The sequence below is a fragment of the Sarcophilus harrisii genome, chromosome 2 (assembly GCF_902635505.1).
Source record: "Sarcophilus harrisii chromosome 2, mSarHar1.11, whole genome shotgun sequence".
Taxonomy (NCBI): domain Eukaryota; kingdom Metazoa; phylum Chordata; class Mammalia; order Dasyuromorphia; family Dasyuridae; genus Sarcophilus; species Sarcophilus harrisii.
This window is the reverse complement of record NC_045427.1, coordinates 438,318,681-438,337,627: the sequence shown is the minus strand read 5'-3', so window position 1 is coordinate 438,337,627 and position 18,947 is coordinate 438,318,681. Positions and strand designations below refer to the sequence as shown.

Sequence of the window (18,947 nt, the reverse complement as noted above, 5' to 3'; positions counted from 1 at the left end):
CTAGAGTAATGGGACTTTTCACTGAAAAGAACAGTGTTTCAATGACTTCCTCTTTTTTTGCTTGAAGACTTCCCATCATCTCTTATAGAAGCTTATCAAACTAGTACATATTCTTGATAACTCTTGGATGTTTCCCAAAATAATTCTTCTACACTGGCAGGGAGGTCAGACTAATACCCATGAATTTAACAGTCTGTTAGTTTTCAGACAAGAGAGATCTGTTTCCAAAAGCCTAAGAAAGGTAACATAACAATAACAGTACTTCAAGTTCATAGAGCTCTCATTTCCAAATATCTTCAAGTGTTTTACTAATTAAAACATATACAGTTAGATCATAACTTTTCCCTTGGCAGAGATGCAGCTGTGCAAGGGATAACCTCAGGCAATGGGCAAAACTCCAATAGCCATGGGACCTAATGGCAAGATAGCCACTGCATCTAATTCCCATTAGAAAGGACACAACTACCAGCTGATCAGCCTCAGTTGACATATCAACATGAAGACCCAAGTCTCTAGTCACATTACCTCCTCTGCTTTATAAAGTGGTCACAGTTCATGGCTGATTGAAAGGGAACAGCACCATCTCTTGAGTGAGAAACTGGTCTAGGGTCTAGTGCTTTCTCTTGGAGGTCCCTGCTCTCAGCACTGACCTCCATGAGATCTGATGAGACCACACAGCCTGAGGTGTGATGGCATCAGCCTTAGCTGTTGTTTTCTTTTTATTAGCTGTCATCTGGGGGGAGGAAAGTGTGGAAGAGGGGAGGACCATGAATGTCACCACCACCTGGTGTGGTTCCCCTTTGTTACTCTCCCAAATGGGTTTTGCATAAGGAAAGGTGTAAAGGGGAAATTAAAGAGAGGGAAAGAGGCAGAGAAAGAAAAAGAGAAAAAGAGAGAAAAGGAACAAGAAAGATAAAAAAGATACTAAAAGAAATAATCAAGAAGAGAAAAAAATGAAGTGACAAAAAATGAAGAGAAAACAGGAAGGAAGGAAGGAAGAAGAAAAGGAGGAAGATATGGAGGGAGGGAAGGGAGAGAGAGGGAAGAAAGAAGGAAGGAAAAAAGGAAAGAAGGATGGAGGGAAGTAAGGAAGGAAAAAAAGAGAAGACAGTACGATTTTCTCTGACTTGCCACCACATAAGCCAGTGTTGATTAAAACAACTAAAACTTAAAACAATAATACTCAGTTTGGGGGGATTCTAGAAGAGGCTTTAAAGCCACACCTCCTTCCAATGGCCTGAGAACTATGCTTTCTTCAGGAGATGCTTCATGTGTGAAGTTTCTTCCCCTTAAAAATGCACAGCTGCATGGTCCCTTCCAGGTCCTCTCCTACCAGTGCCCACTACTGTGCTCCTAATTGAGCCCACATGAGCGGCTGCTTTCTTTTGCTGGCATGATTAATGATGCTTTTGCACAAGGCAAAGGCACTGCTGGGTTTTAAATAACACCTCTCTGTTGGAGCAACATTAGGGATAGGGAAGCAAGACAACTCACAGGCCCATAGGAAGCAGGGAAAGAAAGAGGAAGGAGAGCTGAGAAGAGACCATTAAGCAGGAGGGTAAGACAGGGCACAGGGATCCTGGGGATGCTGGAGGAGTAAAAAGATGGAAGCTAATATGGGGTTAGGAACATCAACTATGAAAAGCAGAGGAAAGGGAGAGAGACAAAGAAGAGAGAAGAGGAAAGAAGAGAGGAGAAGAGAGGAGAGGAGAGGAAAGGAAAGCAAAAGAGAGCAGAGGAAAGCAGAGAGGAGAGGAGGGGAGAGAAGAGAGGAAAGGAGAGTAGGAGAAAGGAGAGGGGGGAAGGCAGAGAGAAGGGGAGGGAAGGGAAGGAAAGGAAAGAGGAAAGAAAAGGAGAGGAGAAGGGAGCGGAGGGAAGAAGAAAGGAGCTGCCCAAAAGATCCTTCATTTTCCATAATTCAACATCTCAACTATGATAATATTATCAGGAAGTCACCCAGTCTTTTCTTAAATACATCAAGTTATAGTGTCTCTTCTCTCTATCTTAGAACACTGTTAGTTCTGATTATGAGAAAGTGCTTCCTTATGTTGACCTAAATTCTAATAATTTGTTTGTAATGTCTAGGACTTTTTGGTTCTAGTTCTGGTCTTTGTAAATCCACAGGATAAAAGGAGTAATGATGGTTTTTCTCTTAGTCCTGATTTTGGAGTTATAAAAGTTAAATATGAACCCCAGATCTGCCACTTAATTAGTTGTGTTTGACATATTATTCCAGATTATTTTATATTTCTAGGCCAGTTTTCTCAGATGTAAAGTAAGGGGTTTGGTTTAATTAGGAGTATTTAACCTGGACCTTGTGGTTTTTTTAAAAAGAAATTTGCATTTCAAAATAATTGATTTCCTTTGTAATTCTATTTATTTTATTTTATGCATTTAAAAATATTATTTTAAAATATGGCTCAAAGGCATTACTAGATTGCCAAAAGGGTCAGTGAAACAAAAAAGATTAGACAATCGTTGGCCTGAACTGTTTTTAAAATTTCTTTCAGTTTTAAAATCTTTGATCCTATACTTTGAATCTTGATTTCTTACTTCTCCAGACATATAAATTCTCAGTTCTTTCAACCAATTCTTTTACTTGTTTCTGCCTAATCAGACAGAATAGGTCACCCCAGACTCATAAAGACTCTTTGGCATGGCATCTTAACTTGCGTGCTCTGGGAGATGGTGTTTTGTGATTCCTACTCTCTGCCCAAGCAGATGCTGCCTCTGTCAGGCTGCCTTCGTTACCCAATTCCCCTAAGGCTTCTTCCATCTGATGATGAGGAACATATTTCCAGTTCCATGCGTAGTCCTTATAGAAACACAGGCAACACCAGGCCCTCAATTGGTACTGATTACCAATCTATGTTATCCCATTCTATTTCCAAACATCTTTAATGAAAGATAAACTGATTTGAAAGACTAGGAAAAGAGGAAGAAAAGAGATGGAACTAACAAATGCCAACTCTGGGGTGCAGGTAATACCCCAAATGAGTCCCAGCCCCAATGTAAAGGAAAGAAGGAGCCACAGACTAAGGTGCAAAGCATTTGAACTTGGCTTTGAACAACTGATCACCCCATCTGTGTTTCTTGCAAAGAATCTTTTTAGACAGAGAATGATACTGAAGGAGAAGTGGGCAGATTTCTAAAAGCAATGGTATCTTATGTTGATATCAGCTATATACCACATATCTATATTCATTTGCCTCCAAAACCTTTTTTTGAAGAAGACCAAAGTGTTATGTGTGATACTCTGCCCATTTTCCTGTGGGAGCAACTTCTAGGCAGACAAAGATTGGTTCATGGTCATATACACTTCTAGTAAAAGCAGAAATCAGAACCAAGTGTTCTGTTTCAGTGCATAAACTATGTGTAGGGAATTGCGAGGCTACTCTACCTTTAGAATCATTATATGAAAAAACTTGAGCTGACTCATTTCAATCCAATTCATACATGAAGCCAGACTTACACTCTTCCTCTTGAAAATGTTTCTAGGAGTGTTGAAATGTCTGTCCCCTCACGTTTCACATACCCCTCCATCCAAAAAAAAAAAAAAAAAAACTATCTTTCCCTTATTTTAGGGGAGAGCAAGTTCATTTGTTTTGAGTGGAAAAAAATATTAAGCCATATTTCCTGGCCTAATAATTCACAGTTGTTAGTCTATGTTTTCTAAAACCATGCTGAGCTGATGGTACAATCTCAACGCAGATGCCATTAAGATGGCAAAGTCCTCTCTGCCACATTGTGATGTTGTTTTTCAATGGTGTTGAAAATCTTTTATGTGTTTTACTTCTATCCTGTCCAAGAGGTCTCATAAATAGTGCAGTATGAATGTGAATACATGGAAGTCTGTCTGGAAATACACTGTTTAATCTTTTCTCACTCTATATTGAATTGATGAAGCTGGAATATCATTCAGAACCAAAGGAGAAAGAGTTCTTCTAATGTAATGCTTTGTTATCCCAGGTCTTGGCACATAGCTAGGTGGAATTGCATGGAGCAGGAAAGTGGGAGATAGAAACATACACAAATCATCACTAAACTCCAATTTGTAACATGCCTTCTTCTTTTTCTAATTTAGAGGATTGAAACATGGTTCATCCAGTAGTGGAATGAGTACTGAATTGGAAAATTCCAGAACATAGCTTAGGATTCTGATTCTGCTCTTTACTATCTGTATGACTTTGATGACTTGTTTCATCCTTTTAATTTCACTTTCTTCATCTATAAAATGAAGTTGTTGAACTGGATAATCTTTAGGTATCTGCCAGCTCTAAATCTCACAATTCTATTTGTCCTGAAACCTAAAGGAGAATCAGTATGCTAGAGATGAAAAGAAACCTGAAACTTTGAGTAAGAGAATCTGGATTCAAATTACAGTTCATCTACTTACTAGCTATGTGAACTCAGATAACAATCTCTCTTCAACTGTCTCATGTGGATAATGAGTACATTGGTCTATAGGACCTCTAAGGTACCTCAATTCTACATTAATAATTCTATATTATGAATCAAGTTCATTTATGTGATCATAATAGCAAGAGTAAGAAAATGAGAGCAGTGTCACTAGAATCCATTTGGATTTTGTGTAGTCAGCAAAGACTGAATCACCCTGTCTGAAATAATTCCAAAAAGCATGATCACAGCTGGGTTAGCGAGGGAGTGAGGACATTCCAATTCTTAGAATAGTGTCTGATTTTATTCATAGTAGGTACATTAAAAAATGTTAATTGAGTGATTCTTTTCCTCCTCTCTTACCTCAAGCCTTGCCCTCGACACTGATTTTCCTAGACTGCAAGTTGTTGGAAGGGACTATTCAACTAACCTGACTTTTGATGAGGTCATCATCTCGGTGAATTTGCAAAACATAACCCATCTTGCAGCTGATGGTGCACTGGGCTCCGTTGTACCGTTCAGTGCTAGAGCAGTTCAGAGATGCATTCTCAATGTTCAACTCCTGGCAGTCAGTGGCTTCACATGAGAAGTGTACACAGCTGTCAAGGAAACAAGAAATGGGCCATTAGCATACATTAACAAGTAGACATCTAGTCACAAGTCACTGGGACGTTGAAGATTGAAGAAGGATATGATCAAAGTGAAAAACAGATTGAAGGACATGATGAGAGTAAACATGGATCCACTCACCAAATCTGGGAACCCTAGAACTAAGACATCCTCTTGATATTTAAAGGAAGTCATTTTAGGGCACATAAAAGGAAATACCACTTCATATAGTATGTAATAAACATAAGGAACTCATTACTCCCAGAGGTTATACAGGCAGTGAATGTAAATAGATTCAAGAAGGGTGTAGATAAATTCAAGAGTGATTGATCTGTACCAACCTCTTAAGAGGAAGTAAAGGATGTTTGAGGAATATCTCTAAGCTTTTGAGGTTAGTAGAATACAGAATAACTAAGCTTTCCCACAAACCACTCATTGGTGCCATGCTCAGAGATAGAATTTCACTGGGGCTAAAACAAGATCATTACACACACACATACACACACACATGCACACACACACCCCTAGACTGGGAGGTAGGAAATAGAGATTTTAGTACAGCACTTACAAATACAGAACTATCATGGTCATCTCACTTCTTATCTCTAGGCCTTGTTTTCCCATAGTCAAATGTTGTTATTGCTGTTATCTAGCTATTTTTGTAATATATGATTTTTTGTGATCTTATTTGGAGTTTTCTTGGCAAAGATACTGGAGTGGTTTGCCCTTTCCTTCTCCAGCTCACTTTACAGATGAGGAAACTGAGGTAAACAGGATTAATTCATTTGCCCAGGGTTATACAGCTAGTAAGTGTCTGTGGCTACATTTGAACTCACAAAGATGAGTTTTACTGACTTCAGGTCCAGTACTTTATTCACTGTGCCAATTAAATGCATGTCAGAAAAAGGGTTGGATGAATGCAATGTAAAGTTCCTGCTCAGGAACAAAGTTCTTTTATCTAGATCCTAAGGGTCCTGAAATCTTCTCTATGTAAACAATAGAGAACACTGAAACATACTAATATATGAATGAAAAAAAAAAAAAAAAAGGAAAACACTGGATCTGGAAGTAGAAGATCTTGGTTCAAATCCTAGCCCCAATATTTATTTATCTTTGATGCTGGAACAATTACTTTAACCCTTCTCAATCATAGATTACTTATATTTACAACAGACTTCATAATAGTACATACTTTACTATTGGGTTGTTGTGAGGAAAGCACCTTACAAACTCTGCAAGTTTAGGGAACTATGAGTTCTTGGTATTGTTATTCTGTGAAAGAAATTTATATTCCATTTATGTATACCTTCCATCTGGCATATCTCTCTCCCATCCTTGATAAACCCATAAGAAGAAGGTATGGGTTCATTAAAAGGGTGGCAGATGCAGGTGCCAGTCAGAAGCTTTGGGATCTTTTCATCGTCCCAAAATATTGTTGGATCTCTTCCTTACCACTCTCAGAAGCAGTTACTTGGCATGATGATGGACATGAGCTAAAATGAGCATGATAAATGTTCAAGTGAGACCTAAGTTAGAAGTCTTTGAATGCAAGGGTTATTTAGTAGTGGATGTTGAAACAGCTTGCCTACGGAGGTAATATGGTGAAATGGATGAGTGGCAGGTTTGGAATCAGATAATGTGGGTTCAATCCTGTCTGACCTGGGCCAAGGCATCTCTCCTCTCAGAGTCTTATTTTCCCCATCTGTAAACATAATGGATTTGAACTTTCAAGGTTCCTTTTAGCTCCAAACTGATGAACCTATGAAATAGTTATTTCTCCTGTATGATGATTCATGGCCAAAAAGTAGATAAAATCAGGGATACCCTTCTTTGGCCAAAGATCCTGTGAAAAGAGTAAGTGTTTATCCTTCAGAATCTGAATTCACTGGTTGAAGACTCTTTTAAAGCAGCAATATTGAAATGAATACAGAGTTCCAGTACATTAAACTAGTCAATAGTCAATACAAACATTTCAGATTTGGGCCTTAGACGAGCTTTGGAACTTGAGACCACTGTAGGGTTGCTAATACTAGATTTGAAGTCAAGAAAGAGCTATTTCAAATCCTCCCTCAAATATTTCCTTAACTATGTAAACCTGGGCAACACATTTAGCCTTTCTCTCAGTTTCCGTTTCCTCAGCTGTAAAGAGAGGATAATAATGTTTCTAGTACTTATTTTAAAGGAAGATCATGATAATCAAATGAGATAATACAAGAAAAGGTTGAAACCTTCAAAGTATACTGGAGATAATATTAACATCTATCTCCCAGGATTGTTGTAAGGATAAAATGAGACAATATTTATAAAGAGCTTTCTATAACTCAAAGTGCTATTTAAATGTTGGATATTATCATCATCATCATTGTTGTTATTATTATCATATATTTATTAGTTGTCATTATCTTCTGTTCACCAATGCCATTTACCTTGTATCCCATCCCAGGCACGATTTCCTTTTCTGGGGGGTGGAGAGGGATAAGGCAGTTGGGGTTAAATGACTTGTCCAGGGTCTCACAGCTAGTAAGTATCTGATGCAAGATTTGAACTCAGGTCCTCCTGATTCCAAGGCTGATCTTCTACGCACTATACCACATAGCTGCCCCATCCAGACAATATTTTCAATGATCCATAAACATTCCATGCTCATTCCCGTGACTAAACCTTTAACTAGACACTACACCTTGACTATTACTTGCCCTGCACCTCTCTGACAATCTAGATATTATATGTTCCTTAAATCCCAGCTTAACTCCCCATCTTTTCCATGAAGTCTTCACTGACTAATATAATATACAAACATCTCTATCTCATGTGGATTTCCATAGAATTTATCATCTGAGCCACATTTTAGGACCTGATGGAATTCTATATGTACCATTTCCCAATGACTGAATAAGTGTTAGTTTTCTTTCTCCAGTAAAAATCACAAGCTCTGGATCTGATGTTTCAGTTTTGATTCTATATTTGTAAATATAGGCACCTATTAGAATAGGGTGAGGTACATAGTAAGCATTTGGTAAATCATAGGATCATGAAATTGTATATTTACTATTAAAAGAAATTTCAGACCATCTGGCCCTCCGAGTTTACAGATAAGAAAACTGAGGATCAGAGAGATTAAGTCTTGCCCAACTAGACAGCTGTTGTGAATATCTAAAACAAAACTTGAAGCCAGTTATTAACTCCCTGTCCAAAGCTCTACTCACTATGTCCACGCTGCCTCACAACTTCTTGATGGGTCCTAATTCTAAAGATGTTGTTGGATATTCTTCTGGTTGCATCTAGTTAGATAACTACAGCTGTAGAGCTGTTCTAATGATCTAAAATGGTGTGACTCTTTGAAAAGTAGGTCTTTGGTATGCTCCAAAGTAGGTGCCTAAAAAGGATTGATCTTCCATTGGAGATATTTCTATGAACAAAGAATGTCAAAGTACAAATTGTATAATGGTAAGTTAAAAAACGCCGAAAGTTAGGCCATTTGTTTTGGTATTCATTTGTTTTTCAGTTCTGTCCTATTCACCTTAACACTATTTTGGGAAGATTTTCCTGACAAAGATAATAGAGTGATTTGCCATTTCCTTCTTCAGCTCATTTTACAGATGAAGAAACTGGGGCAAAGAGGATTAAATGAATTACCCAGGGTCACACTGCTAGTGAATGTCTAAGGCCAGGATAAAGAATGTTAGAATTGAAAAGATCTCCTGAAGGAGTAATGAAAAGAACATTGGATTTGGGGTTATCTGGAATTCAAATCCCAATTACTTTAGCTGGTTGACCCTTGGAAAATTATCTTTCCTCTTTCAGTTCCAGTTTTCTAATTTGAAAAATGAGAAAGTTGGATTAACTGATGTCTATGTCCTTTCCAACTCTAATCCTCATTAAGCTATTATTTTTCTGAAGATTAGAAAGAAAGCAACCCATCCAAAGTGTACATTGACTTGGTGGCAAAATTATGTCTCCTGATAACTCAATTTAGTGTCCTAAAAATCCAGAATTAAGAAACAACAACTACAACAATACCTTGAAATGATGAGTTTAATTTAGTACATCAAATGGTTATTGTAGCAAGCTCTGAAGTTATACACCTTTGAAATGGAAGGTAACACATATGGAGCGATAGATACTGAACTGTTTTGATTTCCACTGTAATTTTATAATATTCTCTGACTTGGTCTTTTGGAAGCCTCTGTAAAAAGCCTTGAAATCCTTTCTGCAATTCCTGGAGGCCTCTGAATTATATCATGTAGAGACCTCTAAGAGATTGTAATTCTATAGTCAATATGATAGGTAGTGAAATCAAACAATGTGACTATTGACATTTTGTAAGCAAGACAAAAAAAAAAATAATCAAATGTTTTCCATGTAAATAGATCTGCTTTGCAAGTTACAGCCTTGCTGTCTGCTCCCCTGAATTACTTCCTTACCATGCCATGCTTCTCAATATGCAGTCAGCTAGAACACTTAGATTCAATTATTCAGCCCTAGTCAATACATTCAGAGAACCTTTGAGAAAGAGGTGCCTTCCCTTTTTGGGTTCTGGTGTTACCAAATCAAGGGCTAATCAAGAGACACCCCTCATAACTAGCCACATTCCCAAATCTATTCCATCTTCGATGCTAATTACCTTTTTCATATAATGAGGTCTAGGCAGTGGTCCAAACCATTTCAACTTTGTTGGAAAAAGGGGCTAAGTGAAGCTAACTCTGTCTATATTAAAGTGATGTGGTATTGGGGTGGAATAGGAAAAAAAAATAACACAAAAACATGTTCTGAGTTCAAATTCAGATTCTTCTATAGCCTTAGCCAACTAAGTTTGAAGTCCATCAAAAGGTAATTCTTAAGTGCATTATAGTAGGTGTTAGGTACTGTGCTAGGTGCTGGAGTATAGCTACAAAGAAAAGCCATACCAACCCCTGACCTCAAAAAGTTTACAGTCTATTAAGGAGAGATAGCATGTATATATACACATACATGTGCATACATGTAAACACACATATAGTTATATGTGAAATATTCATGAAATAATGGTAGCTTCAGTTTCCTTATTTAATAAAGTAAATAAATGACCTCTAAGGAAGATCTTCTTATACTTTTTCCCCTTGCTACCCCTTTCCACCTAAGAACTTTTTATACAACCCTGGCTATAAAGGTATATAAAATAGGCATATAAATCAAAAATTTAATGATCATAAATCATAATATCAAGGCCCCCCACATTCAGTTACATGACTCCACATGGGGTCACAACTCACAATTTAAGAAGCTTAATTCTAAGATCCCTTTTGGCTCTGGATCTTACATCAATACCTTTTTAGTTCCTATCTTCTCAGTCCTATTGGTTCATGAATTAAAAAGGAGGGAATTCCTATACTTATAAGAAGGCTAGATGTTATAACCTGTAAAGACTTTTCCTACTCTGGCATTATATTATTTACAGTTATTTACAAGGGAGAAAGGAAGAGGGAGATGAAGAGGGAAATGAAAAGGGAGAGGCAGAAGAGGAAGGGATGGGAGAGGGAGAATAGGAAATGGCTAATAGTAAAGGGGAGGAAGGCAGGCAGAAGAGAAAACTGGGGGAGAAAACAGGATTTAAAGTAAAATAGAAATATTTTGTCTGTCAAATTTTCCTGAGAAAAGCATGAGATTCATCCTCCCTTGACCCCTCCCTGCTACCAAGTTAAATTATCAATGAAGAACTAATCAATTTTTAGTGTGGTTTTTATAATGTATTTTCATTCCAACTTAGGCCAAGATTTTTGAGTCAAATCTTTAATTGATTAGAAACAGCCCTCCTATTGGCAATCCAAATATACTTAAGCCATTTATAACAAAGGATAGCAAGTAGTGTTGTCTAGTTAGTAGAGAGAGGGGCCAGCATTCAAGTGACTGGCAAGATCCTATCAACCACTGAATCACTGTTTGAATTTGCCTGGTGGGCTATTTTCTGCAATTGTACCCTGTAGAAGTACTAATAGTAGTAGTAGTAATACCATATGGTATGACTATAAAATGTTCAGGATCATTCAAGATTAAAAAATGTATATATGTATGTTTATATATATATATGTGTGTGTGTGTGTGTGTGTGTAGGTGTGTGGGTGTATGTGTATGGTACATATATGTGTGTATATGTGTGTGTATGTGTATACACATCTATACTCATAAACTGCTCAACTAGAAAAAGAAAAAAATAACATTATTCCTCAGAGGCAGGAGAATGATTTAAAACTTCACAGGAATGAGATAAAATCACCTCAATATCAGATGGGGATGTTGGACTTTTACCATTGTTAGTGGAATCTAAGAAGTGGTTCATGAAACAGAATTAACAATTAAAACAAAAGTGAACTGGGTTCAAACTGCAGCTCTGATATTTTGTACTTCTGGGTAGAATACTTAACCTTTTGGCTCGCAATTTCCTATATAGTGGAAGGGAGGTGGATTAGAATAACTGAGGTCATTTTTTGACCTAAATATATGGTCTTTTGAGCAAATGCATCTGTAGGTTTCTTTTGCATGCTTATTGCTGTCTCCAGTGTGAATACTTGAGAGGGAATGCCCTGACCTTGTTAGCTAATTGGTGAACTATTCATATGACTTTAGATAGCTTTATTTACTAAGTAATGATTTTTAAATGATTTGTAATCTAGGCATACTCTGAGAACTGGGGGTGCAATATTTCTCTGACTATTGAAGCAATGTCTAACATCACACCATGCAATGTCTATAGATGAATGCATATCTATATAAATAAAAGATTCTCAAAATATTCAGGTATTTCCAGTAACAACAACAAAACCTCATCTGTATGTATCAATATTAACAAAGAACTTTACATACATTATCTTATTTGTACCTTACAACAATTCTATATAATTGCAGAATGGTCATTAAAAACAAACAAATAAACAAAAACCTAGGCAGTTAGATAGCATGGTATATAGGATACAACTTCCTGAGTTCAAATACCTACTAGATGAGTGACCCTGAGCAAGTTACTCAACTCTTTTTGTCTCAGTTTCCTCATTTATAAAATAATTTGGAGAAGGAAATGGCAAATCATTCCAATATTTTTGATAAGAAAATCCCAAATCTGGCCACAAAGAACTGGATATGATTGAAAAACTACAGAACAAAATAAACATGAAATAATAAATAATTAAAATGTAGAACAAAATGTTTATAATACTTATCACATATATACACATATAATATAGATGGGGAAGAGAGCAAACAAAAAATAATGGAATATTGCAAAATGAGAAAAACTGGTCATTATTTATGTGATAATGCATATATAGACATTGATAGGTATATGTGCACGATTTGCACATGGTTCATATTGTACATTCATGTGGAATGAACTATTACATTGTGTGTGTGTGTGCATGTGTGTATACATACATATGCATATCATTGCTACCATCTCAAAGATGATGCTGATGTAATGCCAATACACTTGTCATGTGGTTTTATAATAATAGTCACAGGACTCTGAGCATTTACTCAAAGGACCATACATTTAGGTCACAAAGGGTTTTTAGATTTTTTAATTCAGGTCCTTCCGCTAAAATTGCAATAGATTTCATCACAAAAAAAGGAAACAAATCTTAAAATAATAAAATATTAATGCTTCCCAGGCCAATAATTGTTGATGTTCCTTGTGAAATTTATTTCCAAATTTCTGGCTCCCCTTTTTACCCCTTGCCCTGTTTTCATACATGGAAATTAAATTTTTATTCTCCGCAGAGGTCATGAATGCTAATAAACAAAAGCAAAATTGTGTTGACCTGGAATCAGAGTCCAAGAGAGACCTTTGGGTAAAGGTAGTTGGCCTCAGCCTTGACCTTTCTAAAACTTTCCTTAGTTGTTGCTTTAATTTGAAGGATGCAGCTAACTGCCCAAGACTCTCACTTCTAATAGACACATAAAGAGTCTTGAAGTGTGAGATATGAAAGGTACCTTACTGATCTTCTAATACAGTTTAAAGAGAAAGCTATAGTAGAGGAAAGAGGGTAAGGATAGTTTAGGTGCTCATTGACTAAAACCTTTTTGTTTTTTTTTTCCAATAGAACACTTACTTTCTAGATTTTTGAAACCATTAAATATTAAAAATCATTTTGATACACACACATAGGATGCAATATGACATAGTTTTTAAAAGGGACATGAAGAAATTCTTCTCAGTTTCCCATTTTTATATAGTCACTAGTACAAAATACCTATATAGGTATTTGAATATACCATTTTCTTTTGAAATTAGTGAGCCCCAGAAAGAGCAATGGATTGATAGTCAGAGTTGGTTTGACTTTGCCTCTGTCATTCACTGTGGGTGTGACATTGGGCAAGGCATTTCCTTTCTCTGATTCTCAGTTCTTGTTTTCTTTTACAATATGTAAACTAAGAAGGTTGGATTACATTAGCTAAAGGGTTTCTTCTAGTTCTATATAGTTCTATATAGCTATGGCATTATTTATGTGTTTGATGTTTAGTAGTTGTTCAGGTAGGGATAGGGAAGCTGAGTCTCCCTAATTATCCCAGAAAGGAAGTCCAACAGCCACTCATGGACTGGATCCCACTAATATCCAGAATGAAAACTTTTGACCTGTTCTGTTTTTTAGCCTGATCTGGGGCTCCCCTTCCTTAAGCATTCTCATGGTCCCTCTATCCCTAAGGGCTTCTTATATTGGTGTCTATCTTAGTGTAGAGATCCAATCTGCTTTAAGCCCTACTATAACTTAGAATTCCCAAGCTCAAGTGATCCACCAGCCTTAGTTTCTCCAGCAGCAGGAATTATAGGTATGCATCATCATAACTGGTATTACTATACTTTCTTACAGAATAAACAGTTTGTAGATATCTCCTTAAATATGCTCTTATTTAAAAAAAAATAGAGTAGGAAGAATAGTATAAGAGATGATGGAGTTAAAAGGAGTGTGGAGAAAAAAATGGAAAGTGGAACAAAGTGAGGGGAAGTTTTTGGAAGGAATGGAAAAGAGAATAATAAATTGAAGGTGGGGTAGAGAGGGGGAAAGGAGGCGAAGCTTAGCTAGTGATTTCACTCATTTATTCCACAAAATGATCATCTACTATATTCTGCATATAGGAAGGAAAAGATTTCAAAGTAAAAAAAGAATTTAAGAAGGTTATTCTGAGCAGAGATAATAACTAATAAAATTACAAAGTTGGGCAAGCCCATGATAACTCAGGGAAATCATGAGTAAAGCCCATCATCCTGATTTGCTATCTCTTGGGGACCATTCTATCTCATTTCCACCTGAGAGAATAAGCCTTTTACTCTCCATACACTTGGGAGGGAGAGTAAGCAATTTATTTTGGCAAAAGGCCTGAGGTCGTCCTTTGTTGGAAGTAAATCCCAAGTTTTATAAACAGTACAAGGTCACTCTGTGTCCCTGTCATGGACAGCATGCAGGCCTGCTGCCCCAGTCCCTGGAAGGCTCATGAAACCACCCAGGAAATGGACTGAAGCTTGAAGAACCAAAATCAGTGGTGAAAGAGTTTCAGGAACAAAAGCCTCAAAAGCCTGGTTTTCCAAAGGTTAGTTTCCGCTGTTGTAACAGCCCTGCTCAAACCAGGCTCCAGGGTCTGAATATGCTTTTTTGTGAGGAAAAAAAAAGAAATGTGAAAAAAAATTTAAATGATTTTTCTAAACACACATTACTTTACATTTCATAATAAACTGTTCAATTCCTGTTTAAAACTGAATGAGTGAAGAAAGGGGGATGGAGAATAGGAATAAGGCACATGAATACTCATGAACATTCACACTTATATAGACAGCCCTCATTCTAAGCTTTCCTCTTCTAATTGGCCTCTAAAAAAACCTTCCTTCAGGTTCATTTTCTCTCTTTCTCTTTCTCTGTCTATCTGTGTCTTTCTCTGTTTCTCTGTCTCTATGTTTTTCTCCCTTTTTTGTGTCTGTCTCTGTATTTTTGCCTCTGTCTCTTTCGGTGTCTCTCTCCCTCTTCATTTTAATGTCTCTGTTTCTGTTTCTCTGTCTCTTTGTCATTCTTTCTCTCTTTGTCTCTGTTTCTGTTTTTTTTTTTCTTTATCTCTGTCTTTCTTTATCACTGTCTCAAACTATCTCTCTCTGTGTTGTCTCTGTCTCTCTCCGTCTCTCCCTCTCTCCCTCCGTCTCTCCCTCTGTTTCCCTCCTTCTCTCTCTGTCTCTGTCTCTGACTCTGTCTCTGACTCTGTCTCTCTCTCCCCTTTCTAATTTGTGTGCTGGGATTTGATGGACTTTTCAACTGGACTTTTCATTTGAAACTTGATCTTCCTTTCTTTGGACCTCTGAATTTATACAGTTTATTAGACAGAGTGATCAGAGGCCGTGAATCTAGGTCAGAACACACTGACTGGATTGATTTAGTAATAGAGATATTCCTCTTTTTCTTCCACCCCCTTCTGAACCCCTTACTTTCTTTGCTTCCCTCATTACCACTTCCTCTAAAGTAAAGCAAGAAAGACTTGAAAAGTCAGATACCACCATCCAGCTACTTCTTCCATACACACACTAGCAACTAGGTCCTCAGATGGTTTTTGTTGTTTCTTTGTTTCAGAACTATCCATTCCTTATTGGAAACAAAATATACTGATCATTACACTTACAGCATTCATCTTATTATTGTTCTGATAGCTGCTATATATTCATAGAGATGTTTCTTAGCCTTTTTAGTGTCTTCCCTACCTCTCCCAAGCCCAAATTATATCTGCCCTGGTAAATAGTGTTTGTATATTCCATGAGCAGCTACAGGCCACAATTATATTTAAGGATACTATGTATATAGGAGCCTCTATACTTAGGTGACTGAAAAAGGGTGATATAGGGGAATCAGTTCCTGAGGGAGAATATTGATTCCATAACTTCAGAGCCATGTCACATAGAGCTGTCTTTTTCTTTCAGTAAGTCTTTCAATAGACATTCATAAGGTCCTCTCTGTATAGAGAGCCCTACGTTAGCCTTAGCTCTCTTGTAAAAAGCCCCAAACTGTCTTTTACCCAGAAAACTTTATACTTATCATTCCATGCAATAGTTATAAAGTCAGTCATTAGTAGGGAACTTAAAATACAGCCTGTTAGACTATAGAACATGGTATTCTGGAGAGCAATTTGGAACTCTGCCCAAAGGGCTATGAAAATATGCATACCCTTTGATTCAGCAGTGTTACTACTGGGGCTGTATCCCAAAGAGATCATAAAAAAGGGAAATGAACCCCCCCCCCATATGCAAAAATGTTTGTAGCAGCCCTTTTTGTGGAGGCAAGGAACTAGAAATTGAGTGGATGCCCATCAATTGAGGAATGGCTGAATAAGTTACAACATAAAAGGATAATAGAATGTTATTGTTGTTAAGAAATGACAAACTGTCTGATTTCAGAAAAGCCTGGAAAAATTTCACATGAACTGATGCTTAGTGAAGTGAGCAGAACCAAGAGAACACTGTACACAGCAACAAGATTATGTTTATGATCAAATGTGATAAACGTGGCTCTTTTCAACAATGAGGTGATTCAAAGCAATTCAAATAGATTTGAGATGGAAAAAGCAATCCACACTGAATATGGATCAAGGTATTTTCACTATATTTTTTGTTCTGTTTATTTGCTTGTTTTTTTCTTGTGTTTTTTTCTTCTTTCACTTTTTGATCCAATTTTTTTTTTTTTTGCACAGCATGATGAATATGGGAAAATGTTTAAAAGAACTGCCCATGTTTAACCTATATTGAATTGCTTGTTGTCTATAAGAGGAAAGAGTGGGAAGGAGGAAGAAAAATTTGGAACACAATATTTTGCAAAGGTGAATGTTGAAAACTATCTTTGCACATATTTGGTAAAATAAAAATCTATTAAAATGGGGAAATATACAGAGCACAAGAGTTCATAGGGTTCTTCCCTAACACAAACAGAATATTAACTAGAAAGTGTTGGAATTTAAAGGAACTCTGGAAACCATAATAAAGCTTATTAAAAACTTTTAAAAAAGAGAATTGGTCCTTAAGAAAAAGAATTCAGGGAACAAAAGTCACATGTGATTGAGCATATTGCTTAGGGCCATATAGTGAGTTAGAGGCAGATTTAGAGTAAGAATCCAGGTCAATCTAAGGAGGACTGAAGTAGAATCAAATGAGAAAATATCCATTAAATTACTTTGGGTATGGGAGAGTTGGAAGGGTAAAGTACAAAATACAAATAAATACTATTAGAGAGTCACTTTGGATTAGACAAAAATTAATCAACCAACCAATCAATCTATTAATTAGCATCACATAGCTTCCAGAAAGTGATAGGGCTGATAAGTGGTTTAGTGAATAGAGTGCTGGGCCTGGAGTCAAGATGATTCATCATACCTAATTCAAACCTAGCTTCAAACACCTATTATCTGTGTGAGCCTAAGCAAGTCATTTAATCTCATTTACCTCAGTTTTATCATCTGGAAAACGAAGGAGAGAAGGACAGGACAAATCATCCCATTATCTCTACCAAGAAAACTTCAAAGAGTAAGATACAACTGAAAAACAACTAAACAAAAACAGAAACTGTTGCTGTAAAAAAAAAAAATTGAAATATCATAAATGACTGGTGAACAAAAGAAAAATAAAGATCTGGTCATGAGTGAAATATTAGTATTTCTAGAGACTATACCACAGATTATGAAATTTCTTTGGGGTCATGCTTTGAGGATCCCTTGAATAAAGAAGGTTCAGTTATTTTGACCATCGCTAAAAGGCATAAGACTCTGGGGTGAAGTAGAGTGAATGCTGAAATTTAGCATGGGTCAATCCCCATCTTGCTTTTCTCATTTTCCAGGAGACTTATGTGTTCACTTGGAATTAAATGTTGAGTATTCCTTCTTTATGGCTTTAAAAAATTTAGAGGGAACAAAAAAAGAACAAATCAATATCTCTTTCTGATTAAGCATTAGGAATATTGGGAGTTTTTTCAGCATCAAGAAGACCACTTAGGTTTATGTTCCTTCTGTTCAGTTTCCTGGTCCAACCTTCTGAGGTTGCAACTAGAGGAAGCAGGGAAACCATTTGTAAGGAGTATTAAAGAAATGGAGAGGAGGATAAGAGAGAAAGCTGGAATTAAGAGCTTTACCTCTGCTCAGCCGGGCTGTAGGTCTCCCCTCTCTGACAGCTGCTGATGGTGATGGGGTCAAAGTTGTAGAAGGAACGCAGGGCCACCCCAGAGATAGCAACCAGTGGTGAGCTGAAACTCACAAGGACAGCTTGGCTGTGGTAGAAGGGGTGGCTGAGGTCATGGATCACCGGGATAATCAGGGGATTGCTCCTGCAGCTTAGAACATGGACACCTGGGGTTGGGGGGGCGGAACAGAGAAATGGAGGGGAGGACACTCATTAGTCAATGCTTTTCACACACTACCCAAAGGCCCTTTCCAAAGCCTCCAGACCCTTTTATGTCACCACACAAAAGCCCCATTTGTGCAGCTGATGGGGATTTCAAGTTTGATTGAAAGGTTTTTTTTTTTTTGTGGGGGAAGGTTGTTTTGGTCTGAGTTTTTTGTGCATTAAAAAAACCCTCTCCAATTTCCTTCCATTCTCACTCCCTAGTCTCCTAGGTATTCTCTTTCCTCCACTCTCTCTACTCACCTACATCCAGCTTCTCTTTCTCCTGTCCATACTCTTCTATCAGCATTCATTACAATAATTTCTTCTTTATCTCCTTCCCTTTGGAATCATGCCCTCGATAATACCATTTTTCAGATGGTCCAATCCTTCTCCACACTCACTCAAATAAGATAAAGCCTTTTTCCTGGCCTTGTTTACATGTGTCACTTTCCCCTTCCCTCTCAACCTGGCCCTGTGACCTAAACTGTCATTGTGTTTGCCACAGCAAACCCTGCTGACAAGAGTGGAAGGGGGAAGTGTGGAAGGGGAACGTGTAAGCATGCAGCACTAC

At 37.2% G+C, this 18,947-nt stretch overlaps 1 protein-coding gene across 2 annotated transcripts in view; it reads right to left on the bottom strand.

Moving 5' to 3' along the window:
• The window catches only part of PAPPA (pappalysin 1), a 266,709-nt gene that overhangs the window by 62,781 nt on the left and 184,981 nt on the right, over window positions 1–18,947 (bottom strand). For both annotated transcript variants that reach the window (XM_003757073.2, XM_031954192.1), the window contains exons 13-14: window positions 18,126–18,339; window positions 4,829–4,997 (exon numbers count right to left, since the gene is read on the bottom strand). In XM_003757073.2, the coding sequence (XP_003757121.1) occupies window positions 4,829–4,997; window positions 18,126–18,339 (383 nt within the window). The remainder of the gene's footprint in view (window positions 1–4,828; window positions 4,998–18,125; window positions 18,340–18,947) is intronic.